The 16,505-nt window shown below is 31.3% G+C and overlaps 1 protein-coding gene across 3 annotated transcripts in view; it reads left to right on the forward strand.

Moving 5' to 3' along the window:
* Positions 1–620: 620 nt before the first annotated feature.
* The window catches only part of spab (space blanket), a 95,052-nt gene continuing 79,167 nt past the window's right edge, over positions 621–16,505 (forward strand). For 2 of the 3 annotated variants that reach the window (XM_085818838.1, XM_085818839.1), the window contains exon 1: positions 621–840. In XM_085818838.1, the coding sequence (XP_085674964.1) occupies positions 724–840 (117 nt within the window). In that variant the 5' untranslated portion in view covers positions 621–723. The remainder of the gene's footprint in view (positions 841–16,505) is intronic. The other variant, XM_085818837.1, reaches the window with a different exon arrangement.

Genomic DNA, 16,505 nt, shown 5'->3' on the forward strand with positions numbered 1-16,505 from the left:
CGTTTTATTGACGACGAAAACAAGTCATAATATAGAAATAATATTTATAAAAAATAATGGTAATGCTTTTATTTTATTTAAAGCTATTCAAAAATGTTTAAGAACTGTTTTTAAAATTGAAAGCTTTATAAAATCAACAACTAATTTTATAATTTTGCAGTCGCCTTCACTGTGAAGGATTTTTAATTTTATGTCGCTAAAGAATCGCTTTAGAACGCTTTAGAACTTTATGTCGCTAATTTGCATATTACATGACACTAAAATTCATTACATTTAAATTTTAAATTTGAACTGAATTTTAAGTTTTGTGCAAGCGCTTAGGTTTCCTGTGTTTGTATTATTTTTTTATTAGAAAAATTGGTGCATAAAATTAAAATTGTTGTTTAAAAATTTGCTTCAGTTTTTATCGTATAGGGCACTATTTATCGAAATCCAAATTTAGATATTTTTTTAATTTAGATTTAAAATGTACCTTTTAAGAATGTTTGAAACAATAAGTTAATAGTGCTTGTGATTAATAATTATTTTCATATATATTGCAGCTGCGTAGCAGATTCCAAATGTTGTTGGCTCTGCGCACGTGGGAGAGAATATTCGAATCTGCGGCGCGTATTAAAGCTTCGCATTTCTTCCCTTTCTTTTCATTCCGACACAGCTCATCCCAAGAATCGCTCCAGAACCTCCTCTCATAATTTACTTCGGAAACGCAAAACTTTCTTGGCGATGTCTCTTTTAATAACATTCTGTTTCATACTCTTCACTTTTTCCGTAGTTCGGAATCAGGAAATGCTTTCTACTTCTTCGCTGAATGGAAACTGGCCATCTGCAGACGAAATGCAGGTAAGGAAAAGGGAGTTCAATTTTATTTACTTTCTGTGCCAACACCGAAAATGATTTGTTGTGAAATTCCATCAATATTTCTTCTACACTAGAATCTCAGACCCAAAATAAGAAGATTTCTTAGCTGTCCGAGTTAATAAAAGTCCAAATTAAATGAAATAACACCAGAATTTGACAATATGAAATAAATAAAATTTTAAAGTAAGTTACGGAATTTTATAATCCAGATCTTTCAACTTCTTTGAAAAATAAGTTTTTATACTTATATCAGCGGTCTTCCACGGAAACTTGGGATTCCATTAAACTTTTCTAAGAGTTCCGGAAGTCAAAATCAAAATTCGAAGTAGACGGCATAGATAATCATCTAAAGTAATTAACTAATTTATACCTTACATTGTTATTATTATTTAAAATTTTGAATTAGATATATAGGTCTCCACTCATTCGCATGTAATAAAAGCAAAATAGGGAAAAACAAGGAATAATAATACGTTAATCTATTTCCATACGAGTCCATGCATTAATAGGACCTACTAACTACAAAATACAAAAATACAAAGAGTTTGGGGAAGGAGTAATTGACATTATTTTTACTGATATTGTAAGATTATTATTATTATTGTTATTCAAGCTGTAAGGGCTTCACACTCTCAAGAGCTTGATTTATAATTCATATTTCCAGTTAAAATTACCTGAACAAAGTGACATTAACAATTAAACATCAACAAGAATTACTTGAGGCTTGGTATGTAGAAATTTATGTAGAATATGCCAAAATTTCTAAAAAAAAGCTACAAAAATCATGGCCCTTCGTCACAAATTATCTGAGTCAACAATCATTTTAAAACTATGGAACTACAAAATCAAAATACAGAAGTACATTGAACACCGAAGAATTACAAAATCAAAATACAGAAGTATGTACAGATAACAACAAAAAGGGACAGAGTTAGAAAAAATTTCAAACACAATTCGTTAATAAAATTGCAAACGTATTTTAACCATTGAATTTGTGTAACATAAAGTAATCAAGAACTATACTTACGGAGCTTGCGTACAGATTATCGAGTGCAAAATTACCTTGAAATAATGATCTTATTATTTTCCACACAAAATGTAAGAACAATTGATATATTTTCAACGTTTGTTTAACATTTACTTTTCTAAGTATATTAGAGTTAAAAAAAAGAATTATAGTTGTATGGTTTCTTGAGTCGGCAAAGTTTTAAAATCATTATTAATATAAGCAGAAAGCCATTAATAATAAGATATATAATTGCAGGAAATTTAATTTGTTTGACATATTTGTGTGTGTTCCACATTTAGTTCTGACGTTGACACAATGAATCAACGTTCTTTCAGTTTTTAAAACATTTTAACCAGCATAAATACATGAAATACAAATTGCATACACAGTTTTAATGCTAGATTTATTCTTGCATTTTTGAAATTCAGCTTATTCTTTGCCAATTGTAATCAGGTATTTTTCTGAGTACAGTTAGTATTTTTATATGTTGACAGAGAATTTTTTGGTTTAACCCATACCCACATTTGTTTTCAAGATGATGATTTTCTAGGTCAGTTGATTGTCGAACAAACTGGGATGGAGGAATTGGCGATTATTATTTTCCGAAGGGGTGATATTGCATTTGAATTTATTTATTCCATAAATAAATCATGGTGAAGCCTTACATATTTGTTTCTCTTCAAAACAATATCTACTCTTACACGCTATGCATTTTCTATCACGTAATTTAAATGGTACTTTCTATAATAAATGCTACTACTAGTACTACTACAACTCGCTCAGCTTGAGTCTTCATGTTCTTCACTGGAACTCACTTGCTTTTATCTAGATTTCTTTTTTTTCTCCCTGTCAAATGCTTAATTGCACATTATTTAATATTATTTTCGAGATTTTCTGAATTAAGTGAAATTGATCTTATTAAGGTTTGACCTAACAAGGGCTTACTATACTTATATGTGCTTTTTTTCCAGCTTTACAGTTATAATCTTTAAAACATTTATTAGTCCAAAGGGGCAATTTTCCCTGACAGTTAATTTCGTTTTGGCATTTTGCTTCGAAAACTTTAAAAGGCTGTATCACATTTCAAATTGTTGGCGCCATACATTATCGCACTGTCTTATATTTAAAGAAATTAATTAATGAAGAATCCGCATAAATGCATGTATGTTTCTCGCATTGTGATAAAACAGCGGTACATAGAGCCATCAAAATTTGAATAACATAATCTTCCATAGAATATGGACCATGTGGAAGCTCTAATTTTAATTAAAAATTTTTAAAATTTATTTTATTATCGATTTCAGATTTTGTAACACTTAAACGAATTTATGATTAAAAAACTAAACGATTTCAAAGCAAGCAATAGTAACACTGCACGAAAAACAATTTTTTTATCTCCAGCGTAATCTGTATCGTAAATTATATTTCGTGATAAGATAAAAAATTTGAATGTTTCAAATTTTTTATCTTATCACGAAATAACCGACATTCGTAGTTTTACTATATTAGTAAATAATGTGAATTGGTTTTGAAGATCAGAAACCATGATACGTCTTTTGAAATGCATTGTTATCTTTCTTATTGAAACCGAATATTATATTCGTATATTTTTCCTCAGGATGTATTCTCCCCTAATATTTCAGCATATGATTTAAAAACTACTATTTATGATATCAAGGTACAGCTTATGGTCCACTAACAAAGTACATAATATGCAACTAAAAGCAATAACTGAGTAACTAAAATACAAAATAAAATAATACCTAATAGATCAAATGACATATTCTTCTAATCTTCCAAGTTACTCCTTTAGTCCTCCTTTCAGAAATGATATACGCCGCATAATTTTATCCTCTTGCTTTTCAAGGAAAAAAAATCAGTTAACTTTTCCGCAGCGGTAGAGGCCAAAATCTGTTCCTCTCAAACATCTGAAAAATCCCTGTATGTGAATTTCTGTTGGAATGCATTTCATTATCACGTGCGAAGTAGAATGCTATAATCGTAGCAATAATCTACTTCAATGCTACTACTCTCTTGAGGATCTTTTTGCGGTTTCATCCACTATGTACAATTTTCCTTTAGAATGAGATTGCAAATGCGAGTATCAATAGCTAAACGTTGAACCTAAACCAAGGAGAGAAAAGGTGTATTCAAATAGAAGTGTTCTAGTAAAAAGCTTTTTGTCTCTTCAAAAGAATGGTTAGCATATCATTTAACAAATCCCGAAACTAATGCGCTAACGTGATGGAGAAAAGCACGGAGTAGAAAATGGACGCAGGGCCCTTCGGGTGACTTGCCAAATGTGCGAACGCACGGGCGATTTCGCTCTGAAAGACTTAAAAAAAAAAGGAGTAATACGAGAATAACTATAGTATTTAACTACGATTATTAACATATATACATCTACGTCTTTAGCAGAAACTTTAAAAGGTACTTTGGAACAATATACAACCACTTGTATATATAGAACTTAATTGATCCCGTAGTTTTAAAAAAAATTAGTTTTCAAATAATGGTTTTAATTTCTTAAAATTCAAGTTGAAAGGTGAGTCCATTAAATACTATGCAAAAAGATTGTTGTGGTAATGTACTATTCTGTATTTTCATGTATGATGAAAATTATTTACATTTATCTAATTATTAATGCTCGCTATTTTCACTCTTTTTTCCACAGACACTTTCACAGTAATATTTATCTAAATACGTGTGTATTTATCTAATAATATAATATTTATCTAATAATAAGTGTTTCTTTTATTTCTCAGGATAAATTATATTATTATAACTATGCATGTGCAATAAAAATAGAATCTGACTCCTATGAATGTATTTTTCTAAGATATCTACTATTGTTTTAAAACGAAAATAAAAAATTATATTATTTCAGAAGTATTTATTTCTTTTTCTTCTTTCTAAAATTTTATTCCTTCTTGTAATAGCAATTGATACCTAACTACAAAAATTTCGGTATTCAGAAAATGTTTATTTTATTGTTTGCTGCTAAAAGTATTGCTTATGCTCAAAAGAGAAAAGCCTGATACTTCATAATTAATTCACATTTTACATTTCTTTGAACGAATGCTAAAAATGTATCGCAGCTATGAAAACCTTGGGATTTAAATTATTTGCGTAAGAAGGCAGATTAAAATAAACTGAATGGAAGTGTACTATGGAGAAAATTCTTACATAAAATTGACTGCCACCCGTTACTTTAAAAGTTACTTATTATTGGGTTCACTTAACTGTAAAAAATTTTATATTTTTAAAATATCACTTTTTTGAATATCACTATCATTATGTTTTATATTAGTGAGATATTAAAAATTACAATATGGGAAAATGAAACGCTTATATAAAATAAGTTTCGGCAACAAATATATTTTATTACTTTTCCTGTCGCTTTCTGATAGATCTACAAAATTTTTAAATCATTTCAGGCAGCATATGTTTATAAAAACAACTGTTATCAGGAAATTCCGTGTATGTTTCCAAATAACTTGCTTGTATTAAAATGTTAACGTTTTACTTAAAAATATCAGAAAAATAGTGCAAAATATTAGAACATTAATAATGTGAAAATATATGCGAATAAGTACTGTTTTTCTATACGTAAGTACTGTACGCGATTAAGTACAGCAAAAAGTAGCATTTTTATTATATAAATTTGGTATGTTTCCAGATTTGCTTGCAACTTCTTTATAAATTTAAATATATTTGCCATGCAATTACACCAAACTATCCTTTCTTACTTTACTGGATACGTATGTGCCTTTTAATTTATTTTCGCTTTTGTTTCAGAAGATGTACATATTTTTTTCACGTTTTTATTTAGATTAGTTTTCTACTTGTTTGCTCGCATGAAATTTGGCTTAATTCTATCTAGTGGACTTTCATAGAATTTTGCTTATATATTTCGATGACAATACAGTATTTCACATAGATTTTCAAAATTCGATATTCATTCCTTTTTGTGTAATACTGAATAGATATGTTTACGAATTTTAGTCCATATTCTTCTTAACAGTTAAAATAATTATTGCAAATTTAGAATTTTGTATTATCGGGTGAGGGTCTACTAAGGACGGAGTATATCTGTTTAATCGCTGGATACTGATAGTTCGACCTAAGTTTAGATCCTGGCGAACGGCTGACTGTATGGGTTGCTTAGCGTTTTCTCCGTGCATAAAGTAATTAACTTTTTCTTAAAAATGTGCATCAGTAATTACCTTTAATTATGACCCCTACCCTTATATAGATAGCCTTCGAATGCTTCGCTTTAATCAATTGATGAATCAGCCAAATATTAGATATTTTAGGAAAATATTTTTCTAAAGGAACTTGCTCCGAATTTCTAAGCTAGCTTGGTGACTTTTGATAATTTTTACAGAATCGAACCTTTCAACTTCTTTTAAAGCAAGAATATACAAAAAAGTATTATTTAGGTTATTTTTTACAATATTTTAATACTTCGCATCATTTTTTAATAATACTGTAATATTATTATTTTCTTTCAGACTTCACATGATATCGCTTGGAAACCACACACATGAAAAAAATATAATGTCAGTATTTAACTGCTATGCTGATTAGAAAGAATTTTCTTACTGTCAAAGGGGTATTTTTCCTTCACTGTTAGATTTTTGCTTCTTTAGTGTAATGAGCATAAAATAAATATATATAAAACGCATTTTTCGTAAGTATACATTAAAATTAAAAATGTTTCGTAACTGTAACAAAATTCTTAGTCATAGATGATTAAAATTTTAATTTGAAACTATAAGAGTGTATTGAAGTATTAACAGAATTTCAAGGAGCACGGGAAGCATTGAAATAATGAATATGTACAAATAATTTCATGCGATACATTTTTTTTATAATTTTGATTTAAGAATCAGTCTTTGCTGAAGAGCCGCTGTTTTATTTTTAATCATTGTGTTATTAATTATTTTACTCTTTAGTATTTTTTATTCAATCTATGCATAACTTCAAAAGATTTCTTATTTATATTTTATTCCAAACTGCATCCCTGTAATTATGATAGAAAATGATACATATATCAATTTAAATGCGGAAACGTAACTCTTTAGTTATATAAATTTTTTTATTTTAATCTTACTTCTCACGTTTTTTACTCATAAATGGATAAAATAAAAAAGTGTCTTTGTATACATTTCAGAATATTTTTTGAGGATACATTTTTTCAGTTATTGAAGATATTTTAGTATTAAAAAATAAGTTGCGCAATTTAAACTTTGATAAACAAGCGTTTTTATCTTTTTAATACCATTAACTTCAACTGAAAAATATTAAAATACAGTATTACGAATTTTGCCCACAGATAGATAATTTTATTGAAATTACATGTGAAACTTTATTTGTTTGTATAATGTAACATGAAAAGCTGAGAGAAATGTTGCTCTTCCCGAAAAATAAGAATACAGGGGCACGTCTATTTAACACTGAGTAGATGGCTATTTCGTTAATTTGGAGAGATATCGCCAAGCTGGCAACTAACTTTTGTAGTCAAATTTTGTCAAAAAATCTCCAAAAGTCGCGAATAGTTAGCGACATTTTTGTCCCGTTTCTGTATAACTGTAATGGATATTGTTAATTGAATAACTGTAATTTATGTTTTATGTAACTGTAACTGTATTCGGCCCTCATATGCCTTCCAGTAATTTAGAGAAGCAGAAAGTACCGATCACCGATCACCGCTGTAAGGTCTTCCGACATAAGGTTATACCTATCAGAATAATGCCCATACAGCGAAAACAGAACTCCATTACGCAGCCCGGGAGCGCATAAAAAATCTTAAAAATGTTACAGAGTCACAATTTTTTTTTACATAAACGTCTTTGCACTTTCGTGCTACAATGTGCATTCAGAAGTTACAGATAATGATTGCATAATGTAATGGTGGATCATTAAACGTAAGTACTTGATTAGGTATAATAGTAGTGGATAAGTAAAGCTGACATTAGTACAAACCGTGTATAATCAAGTGCAGTGGTTAGATATAATATTCAAAGCAATCTGTACAAAGCTATCTGTGCATACATTATAATCAGAAATTAGTGATAAATATTAGTGGTAAGTAATTACATATAGTAAAGTGCCGTGTGCAAACAACTGTAGAGAGTAATTGCAAAATTACATATAGCACAGTACCGTGCACAAACAAGTGTAGAGAGTAGACACAATATTCAATACAAACTGTATATTGCTATTTATGCTTACAGTACAATCCGTAGATGGTAAGAGTATATACAATATTCGAAACAATCCGTACATAAGTTTTCGTGCATACAGTACAGTCAGTAAATGGTTATACGCATTAGTGATAGATAATTACATGAAGTACCGTGTGTAATCAATTGCAGAAAGTAAATATAATATTCAAAATAATCTGTACATAGCTATTTGTGCTTACAGTACAATCAGCAGATGATTATGTAAATGAGTGGTAAATATTTACATATAGCTAAGTGTCGTGTGTAATTAAGTACAGAGAGTAAATACACTATTCGATACAATCTGTACATAGTTATTCATGCTTACAGTACAATCAGTATATATTAGTGGTAAATAATTACATAAAGTGCCATGTGTAATCAAATGCAGAGAGTAAGTACAATATTCGAACTAATCTGTGCATGGCTATTTGTGCTTAAAGTACAATCAGCAGAAGGTTATATAAATAAGTGGTAAAAATTACGTATAGCAAAGTGCCGTGTGAAATTAAATCCAGAGAGTAAATACAATATTCGAAACAAACTGTACATGGATATTTGAGCTTACAGTACAATCGGAAAATAGTTGTAAATATTAGTGGTAAATAATTACATATGGTAAAGTACCGTGTGTTATCAAATGCAGGGAGTATACACAATATTCGAAACAACCTGTACATAGCTCTTTGTGCTTACAGTACAATCAGTAATTAGTTAAATTTATTAGTGGTAAGTAATTAAAAATAGTATGGTGCCATATGTAATCGGGTTCAGTACAGATACAAAATTCAAAACAAACTGTACATAGCTAGTTGTGCTTACAGTAAAAACAATAGAAAGTTAAATATAAATTAGCGGTACGTAAATACATATAATAAAGTACGTGGTACCAACATTTGCAAATAAAGAGAGTCTGCATGTATAATGTTAGTGACCTGTTGTCACTGCAGACTGTCTTCAGGACGAGCTACAGTACAAGCTGGTTATAAATACATATAGTAGTAAGTACAGTACTGTGGTCATATTGCAATGCTATAGGCTGAGCAGATTGCAATTTTGAATAACAGCGTGTAGAAATCGGTGTGTGGTACGATAAGACTACACAATATTCAATGCTATCAGTATATGATTAACATTACAATCCATACAGTCAGTGCATAGTTAGAAATAATAATAATAAATGGCTACATATAATCAGTGGTTGCGAATAATTAAAATAGTAGTGCGAATTTAAATTAAATCCATAGGTGAGTTACAAGAAGAGATAGCCAATATATACAATATTCTGTAGGAACGGAGTAAAATATGAATGCTGTCATTGTAAGGAATGTATAAAAACTGAGGGTATTTAAATACGAGCGGCAGTACAATCAGATAAAAATTACATATAGTGGTGAGTACACTACTTTGGTCTTGTTGTAAAACGAGAGGTTGTACAGGATACTGCATTACGTAACAGTGAATAGAATTCAGTGGGTGGTGCAAACGGAACGCATTACAATCAGTACAGTCAATGCATGATTAGTATTAATAAAAGTGAATGAGTAAATATGAAAAATATTATAATATAAATTAGACGTAGTCATTGAGTACATTCAGTAAGTACCATAAACAATGCAATTAGTAATTCATAGAATATTTACAATAATAATAACATAGATGACGACTATAGTGAGTACGTGAGTACAATGGGGAGTGTAAAATGGAGAAGAGGGGAGTGGCCAATGCAAATTATGCGTTAAGAAGTGCAGTTGTGGATGCAGTAATCAATGACATTCTGGAGCTGTCGAGGGGGTATCGGCCGCTGCATAATCACTTTTGCCCATTCGGGCCAAAATTGCTCTGAGGGCCTTGGAGGTGATACTGACTGGTGGCAGGGCAGTCAAATACGTAGTGGTCTGGTGAGCCAGGTTGGCCACAGGAGCACATGTCATCATCTATGATCTTGAATCGCGTGAGGTACGTGAGAAATGGCCCAACTACCTCATGCGATTCAAGATCATAGATACGTGGGCCATTTCTCACCTTCCAGCAGAAAGTACTAGAAATATCTCGACGGCCGGGTGACAACTATATAATACCGTAGAGGGTATCAGTTTCTCAGTTGTTATTATTAGTTGTTAGTTCAGTGTGAGTCCGGAGTACGGAGATATCTCCGGTTCTGCTTCGCTCTTTAGATGCGCTTTGCATTGCGTCGTGTTTCTCATTTTTAGTAGTTTGAAATTTAAGTCTGAGTGTACTCTGTGATACCGTGAAGAATTGCACGACTATTTATTTGTAAGTTCTAGACCTCTGAAGTGTTTCTTTTGATAAAATTAATTTCATGAATCTACATCCTTTGTCAGAAAACATCCACGACATTTTTTTTTTTTTTTATTTCTGAGTTTTCAGTACTAAAAAGGAACAAATGTTTTTTATGTTACTTGTTATGTACTCTTACTTGATATGAGCTTGGCCGTGCTTCCAGGCGAACTTACTTGGGTATGGCTGTAATTAGCAACATACTGTTCGCATTGTTGTCGCATTCATTAAGGTGTGATGCAATGGATGCTGCTTGTGAGCAACGAGTGAACATTAAGTTCTGCATTAAGCTCGGAAAACCCCTAGTGAAACTTGGACCATGATTGAGCAAGCATATGTAGGCGAGGCACTTTTCAAGAAGTCGTGTTTTCTAGTAGCACAGAAATAACGAAGGCAGAGACTCAGTGCAAGATGATCCCAGAGCTGGTCACCCCTCTATTGCACATACCAGTGCAAACGTGGACATACCTAAACGTCTATTGCACATACCGATGCAACCGTATGGCATTTATTGCAAGAAGACCGTCGTGTAACTGTGCGTATGATATTAGAAGAACTTAATTTAAATCGTGATGTGTGTCATAAGATTTTACGCGAAGATTTAGGGAAACGGAAACATGCTAAATTATTGGATAGAGCCAATGGGAAATAATGGGAGGAAGAGACTGAAACACAGTTTTTGACAAGATTTCTAGTCCTCTTCCATACGCATCCGATGGGGTTAGTTGATGTTTGTCAGCTCGACCTTCGCAGATGTTCCAGGCTTAGCGAGACTTTAATGAGGTTTAAATTTGAATTTAGTTCAACGGCGCGGAGAAAGGAGAAATTTTACACAGCGTGAGGCGGTGGTTGTAAAAACTAGTTTTGTCACAATTTTGAGCATATATTGTCGTTGGTGATAACCTTGCTTAACAAAACGGGATGATTTCAGGCTGACGGCACTTTTTCCTAGCTCTCGCACGATGTACACGACGAAAAGGTAAGGGGTACGGATATATCTTCGACTTTTGGGAGTCTGAGATGCTTCTCGCCAAATTTATGGGGGCCGTTCCCCCAAGTGGCCGTGCAAGTCCTTTCGGACATATCTCCCTTCGTGAACTGTGAAGAAAAGAAAAATTTATAATCTACTTGACCACTCAAATCATTGCCTATAGTTATGTTCCTGATTAATTAAATACTTCAACTGATTGCAGATTCACTTTTCGATCAACTTACAGCTACAATGGTCCTTAACAGTTAAAATCTTTTTTTGACTCAACGGTTAAATGTCTGTTAATTTTCGAATGAGCTCCTTATGAGTTTTCTTCAATATTCGAGAAATGTGAGCGGTGGAATGTCACTTGTCCCAGAAGAGGTCCGGAGGAGGTTTTGATCTTCAGTGTGTTTTACTTGTGAGTGTCTTCAATATCTGAGGTAGAACCGTGCCTATCGCATGTCATCGAAGCGGCCCTTAAAGCTACATGTCATCGAAGCCGTCCTTAAAGCTGCGTATCATCTAAGTGGTACTCTAGAACTTTCGGTTCTTCTCACCAGACTTCTGTCCAGTCCAGTTGATCCTGCTTCTGGCTTAACGTTGTTCCTGCTTCTGGCTGACCCATGCTTCAAATCATCGAATCAGTTAAGTCAAACCTTTACGAAAATTGTAGTTTGTTGAATCCTAATTAATTAATTCTCATCTTAATTTCTTCTGAAAATCTGATTTCCATAGAATTAGTCACATTTTTTTTTTTTTTTTTGTTCATTACTCCTTGTACGCATTCGTAAATTATTATGTAGGAAGTATTAATGTAATTTCCTTTATGAAAAGGCTTATTAACCATCAATTAATTTGCCACTGTTATAGAGCTGTAGGTGGATCAAAAATGAATAATTTCTAATCCCAAACCTTAATTATTAATTTGTTTTAATGCTTAAGACCTAACTATACCTAAAAAAATGTTAAGGAAATTCTTTTTTTTTTTTTTTTTTTTTTTTTTTTTAAGTTACCTATAACTCAATGAATTAAAAATATCTTGTTAAAGTTATTTAATTGTTAATGCTCCTAGATTTGAGTATACCTTCTCGTACCTGCTGTAAAGAAATTTTTTGTAAAGAATTAAATTAGTGCAATAGTGAAAAATTAAGCAAATACCTCTTGTATGAATTCAATAATCCTTTAGTAGTAGATGATCCTTCTAGGAATTTTGTTAAATGCTGTGTTTTGATTAATTTTTATGTACAATATGTTGGAATCCAAATTTGTATGGGACGGTATAAAGTGGATAGCTGATTCTGAAAATCTAATGTATAAATGTACAAATAATTCCTGTCACAACGTCTTTTTTTCCTCTTAAAATTTGGCATAATATTTTTAATACTATTTTTAAATAGTTTTTAAAAATCTTTGATGGCCAATTCTATTCTATCATTAACTTACGGGCTATTTTCGTTTCTGGCAGCTTGAACGTTCTCTACCTTGAAGAATTACGACTTTAATTAACAAATTACTATTTTTTCATTATTTCTGCTTACTTTAGAGGCCATTTTAGGTAATTTTTTGCTGAATTAGCCATTTTCACTTTTCAGAGTCCAATTTTTTTCAACCTACTATGACAAGACGCCATTTGGAACGTTTTCCGCATTTTTCACCCCCCTTTGCTATGAGTCAGGTTGCTGCCAACGGACAGTCAGTTGGCATTGGCTATTACCCAGTGACGTTGTTTTGCCCCCTTTCTACGTCATCCGGCAAGTTGGAGGGTAATGGAAACGCTCGGGGGTTTGCCCACCTTTTTTCGAGTTTCCTAGTCACCAAGGAAGACGGCCTTGTTCCAGGTCTGTTTTTAATAATTTTTTCTCTAAAAGTTTTTTCTAGGTCTTGGGAAGACCCCATGCTTCTAATCGTCTTTTAAATTATCTTTTCCTTTTTGATTTAAATATAATTTACGGTACTTTTACAAAGTTTTAATTCCTTAAGCTCGCAGGTCCAACCCATAAGATCTTGTATATTTTGACTAATAGCATATCGCTATTTATTTTTTCTGTACTTCGGAATTGCCTTTCCATTTTTTTATTTTTTATCTTTTTTACACCTTAATGTGTCAAAATAAGCGGACGCGTCGGGAAATTCGAACAGAGAATTGAAACTAAAGTTTTTGACATAGTTTATTTAATTCATTAAAACATTTGTCGCGCAAAGTTTCAATTGTCTGTTTCGGCGGAACGCTTGATGGAGTTAGCTTAGTTCGAAATTCATTTTAAAAATTTCCCTTGGCGAGCCAAAATGAACTTCGAATTGGGCTAATTAACCATTTACCGCTTTTATAATTTTTATTTTTGTTTTTACTTCGATCAATTGATTAGTATTTTACTGTGTTTTAAACCTTATTCGTTTAGCATATAGCTTACTATTTTTATTTTTACCTTGATCAATTGATTTGTTTTTTTTTTTTTTGGGGGGGGTTTTAAATTACTTAATTAGTTTAGCATATAGCTTACTTTTTATTAATTTTACTTGTAAATATTCAAATGGTGTATTTTTCTCCTTGTTCACACATTTCATAGCTACTAAATATGCTTATGTTGAAGTTTTCAAGGAGCCACAGTTTTGGGTAACTTTCTAGGGTGCGTACTAAAATTTATCTTCTAATTTCCTTAATTTTTGCAGCACAATACGCAAAATTTTTTACCATATAGGTCTTTTTTCGTTTGTTCTTACAACTTAACTTTAAATTGTGGGCGTGGGTTTGAATCCCACTTCTGAGAAAATTTTTGTGGGGATTTTAAGCGATGAACAAATTAATTAACGAAAGACATTTTAATTAGACAAACGATTATTACATAAATTTAACATTTAAGAGAATTAAACAAGTAATGATTCGTCAAAGTTCTTTTTGAACAGAAGCAGCGTCTCTGCTTTCACGTCAATCGTCTATCATCTCAAAACGGTAATTCCCCTAATTTTTGCTTGGCGCCTTCGCAGCTCGTAGAGAGAATGACGTCACGGCATCTGGTTTTCATCACAGCTCCAAGCGATAGGCACTACATATATATATAATTTATTTACTAAATAATATTGATTAATTGATGATATTACCTCCTAAGTTTAATTAAAATAGAATGATCTTAAAAGAGTGAATCCATACTAGTAAGTTATATTTTGAAAGCTGTTTTGAAGTAACTTGAAAGTAAAATGTTAATAATGTTTCAATTGTAAAAGGAATGAATTAAAGGCAAGAATTAAATTAATTGCATGTAATCATTGTCATTGATCGGAAATAAGTTGACTTTTCAAGGGGAACAAACCAACTCCGGTTCAATGAACAATAATTAATAAATAAATACGAAGGTGTTTCGTTTTTACTCGAGCTATAAGCCAAACCGGCAATTCAAGTCAGGCCAAATATTTCCGTGAATAGAAGGGATTATGAACCAATGCTGATATTCAAAGAACTTATTCCTATGAAGCATTTTAGCCAATTCAATTTTGAGTGAAAAGCAATTTCTACAGTGAATTTCGAAAAAACTCGAGTAACCGTCCCCCGACACCCTCGTGTTTATGCATTTGAGTTCAATATCATTTGTAAAAATTAAACATTGGAAATTGTCATTATGAAATAGAATTCAAAGTATAAAGTTGAAATAAACATTAGAAGATTACAAAATATAAGATAAATAATGCAAACTTTGTAAAAACAAATCAAAAATAATATAAAAATAAAAAATATAATTAGAAAATTGAATGTACATAAAGATATAAAGGCCATAAAAAGTATTAATTAACTTACGTTCTTTCTAGTGGGGAGTCGGCAAAGTGTTCTCTTCGCGTCTGACTCAGAAGTGTAGTGTTTCCGAAAAATTCTTAGCGGCATCGGGGGCTTTGAATAATATCAGTCGGTAAGACTTGGGTGAAGTAATTTATGGTAGTGGGTGGGACTCGGAATTCTTGAGGGATGTATTCTGTGGAATTCTTATTTGAGTGAAACCGTCTGTTAAATTTTTTTTTGAAAATACTAGTGAATGGAAATTAATTAATTTCTGGCTAATTGTCGTGTCGAAACAATTAGGAATTTAAGGAAGGAGAAAAGGAATTTTCACTGTCAAAGAGCTATTTGACAGACTAAAGATTATGAAATAGGCCCATTTTTTTAGTAACAGCATAGTAACAGCATAAATCTGAAGACAATTAGCTTTTTACAATATATACAACTGAGTAATTACACTATATACAAATCCTTCAACTGATAGTCATCCAACTTATACCGCCATCTCAGGTTTAGGAACAAATTATGATATCTCTACCATTGATTAATAAATATCAGGTTTTTCTTGAAATAACAATTGTATGTTTTATTTAATCTTTACTCATGATCCTCACCAGACATCCACACGAGGGTTGTTCGGAATTATTAATCACAACGCAATGTCAAAAATGGTTTAGATTAGGTTTTAGGAATATTTAATAGGTGTGTGGTGTCCTTTTAAAAAGCACCATAACAACTGCTTTAAAGTAGAAATGTTTGACCACATTGCAAACTTTAACAGAAAGTTCACGGCAAAGAATAATGAAGGCAAGATTGAAATCACGTAACACAAAAAACATGAAAAAAAAACTTAAATTAGACATGATGTAAGTGCAATAAAATCAATAGGAACGTTATGATGACGAAATATAGTAATAATAATGTCATTTAAAGTATATGAGTACATCATATACGAAATGTAATAAAAGTTGAATTTAAAAATCCCTCTGTATAGCAGCGGTTCTCAACCTTTTAACTAACGAGTACCAACAAAAAAATTGAAAATCTTGAGTACCACCACAACACTTTACAATAATTATTTTTCAATTTCTGAAAATAAATATTAAAATTTTTTTTGTCATTTGCAAAACCTATTGGCTATTTGTATTAAATATGCACACATGAAAAAATATTAGATTAAAAATTGGTTACCATTTTAATTATCAAAATTTAAATTATAACACTTCAATTCTAAAATTTACTGTGAAATCTTGGTCTGTTTAAGGAAGATCAATTTGTTTATGCCTAGTGTTATTTCACTTAGTTTTAAACGTAAATTGAGATCCACTTTTAATTTTGTTCTGCATTTACTTTTCGAATATAACACAG

Source organism: Stegodyphus dumicola, chromosome 6 (genome assembly GCF_044657685.1).
Source record: "Stegodyphus dumicola isolate Sdum_Otavi_A_Nest chromosome 6, ASM4465768v1".
Lineage (NCBI taxonomy): Eukaryota > Metazoa > Arthropoda > Arachnida > Araneae > Eresidae > Stegodyphus > Stegodyphus dumicola.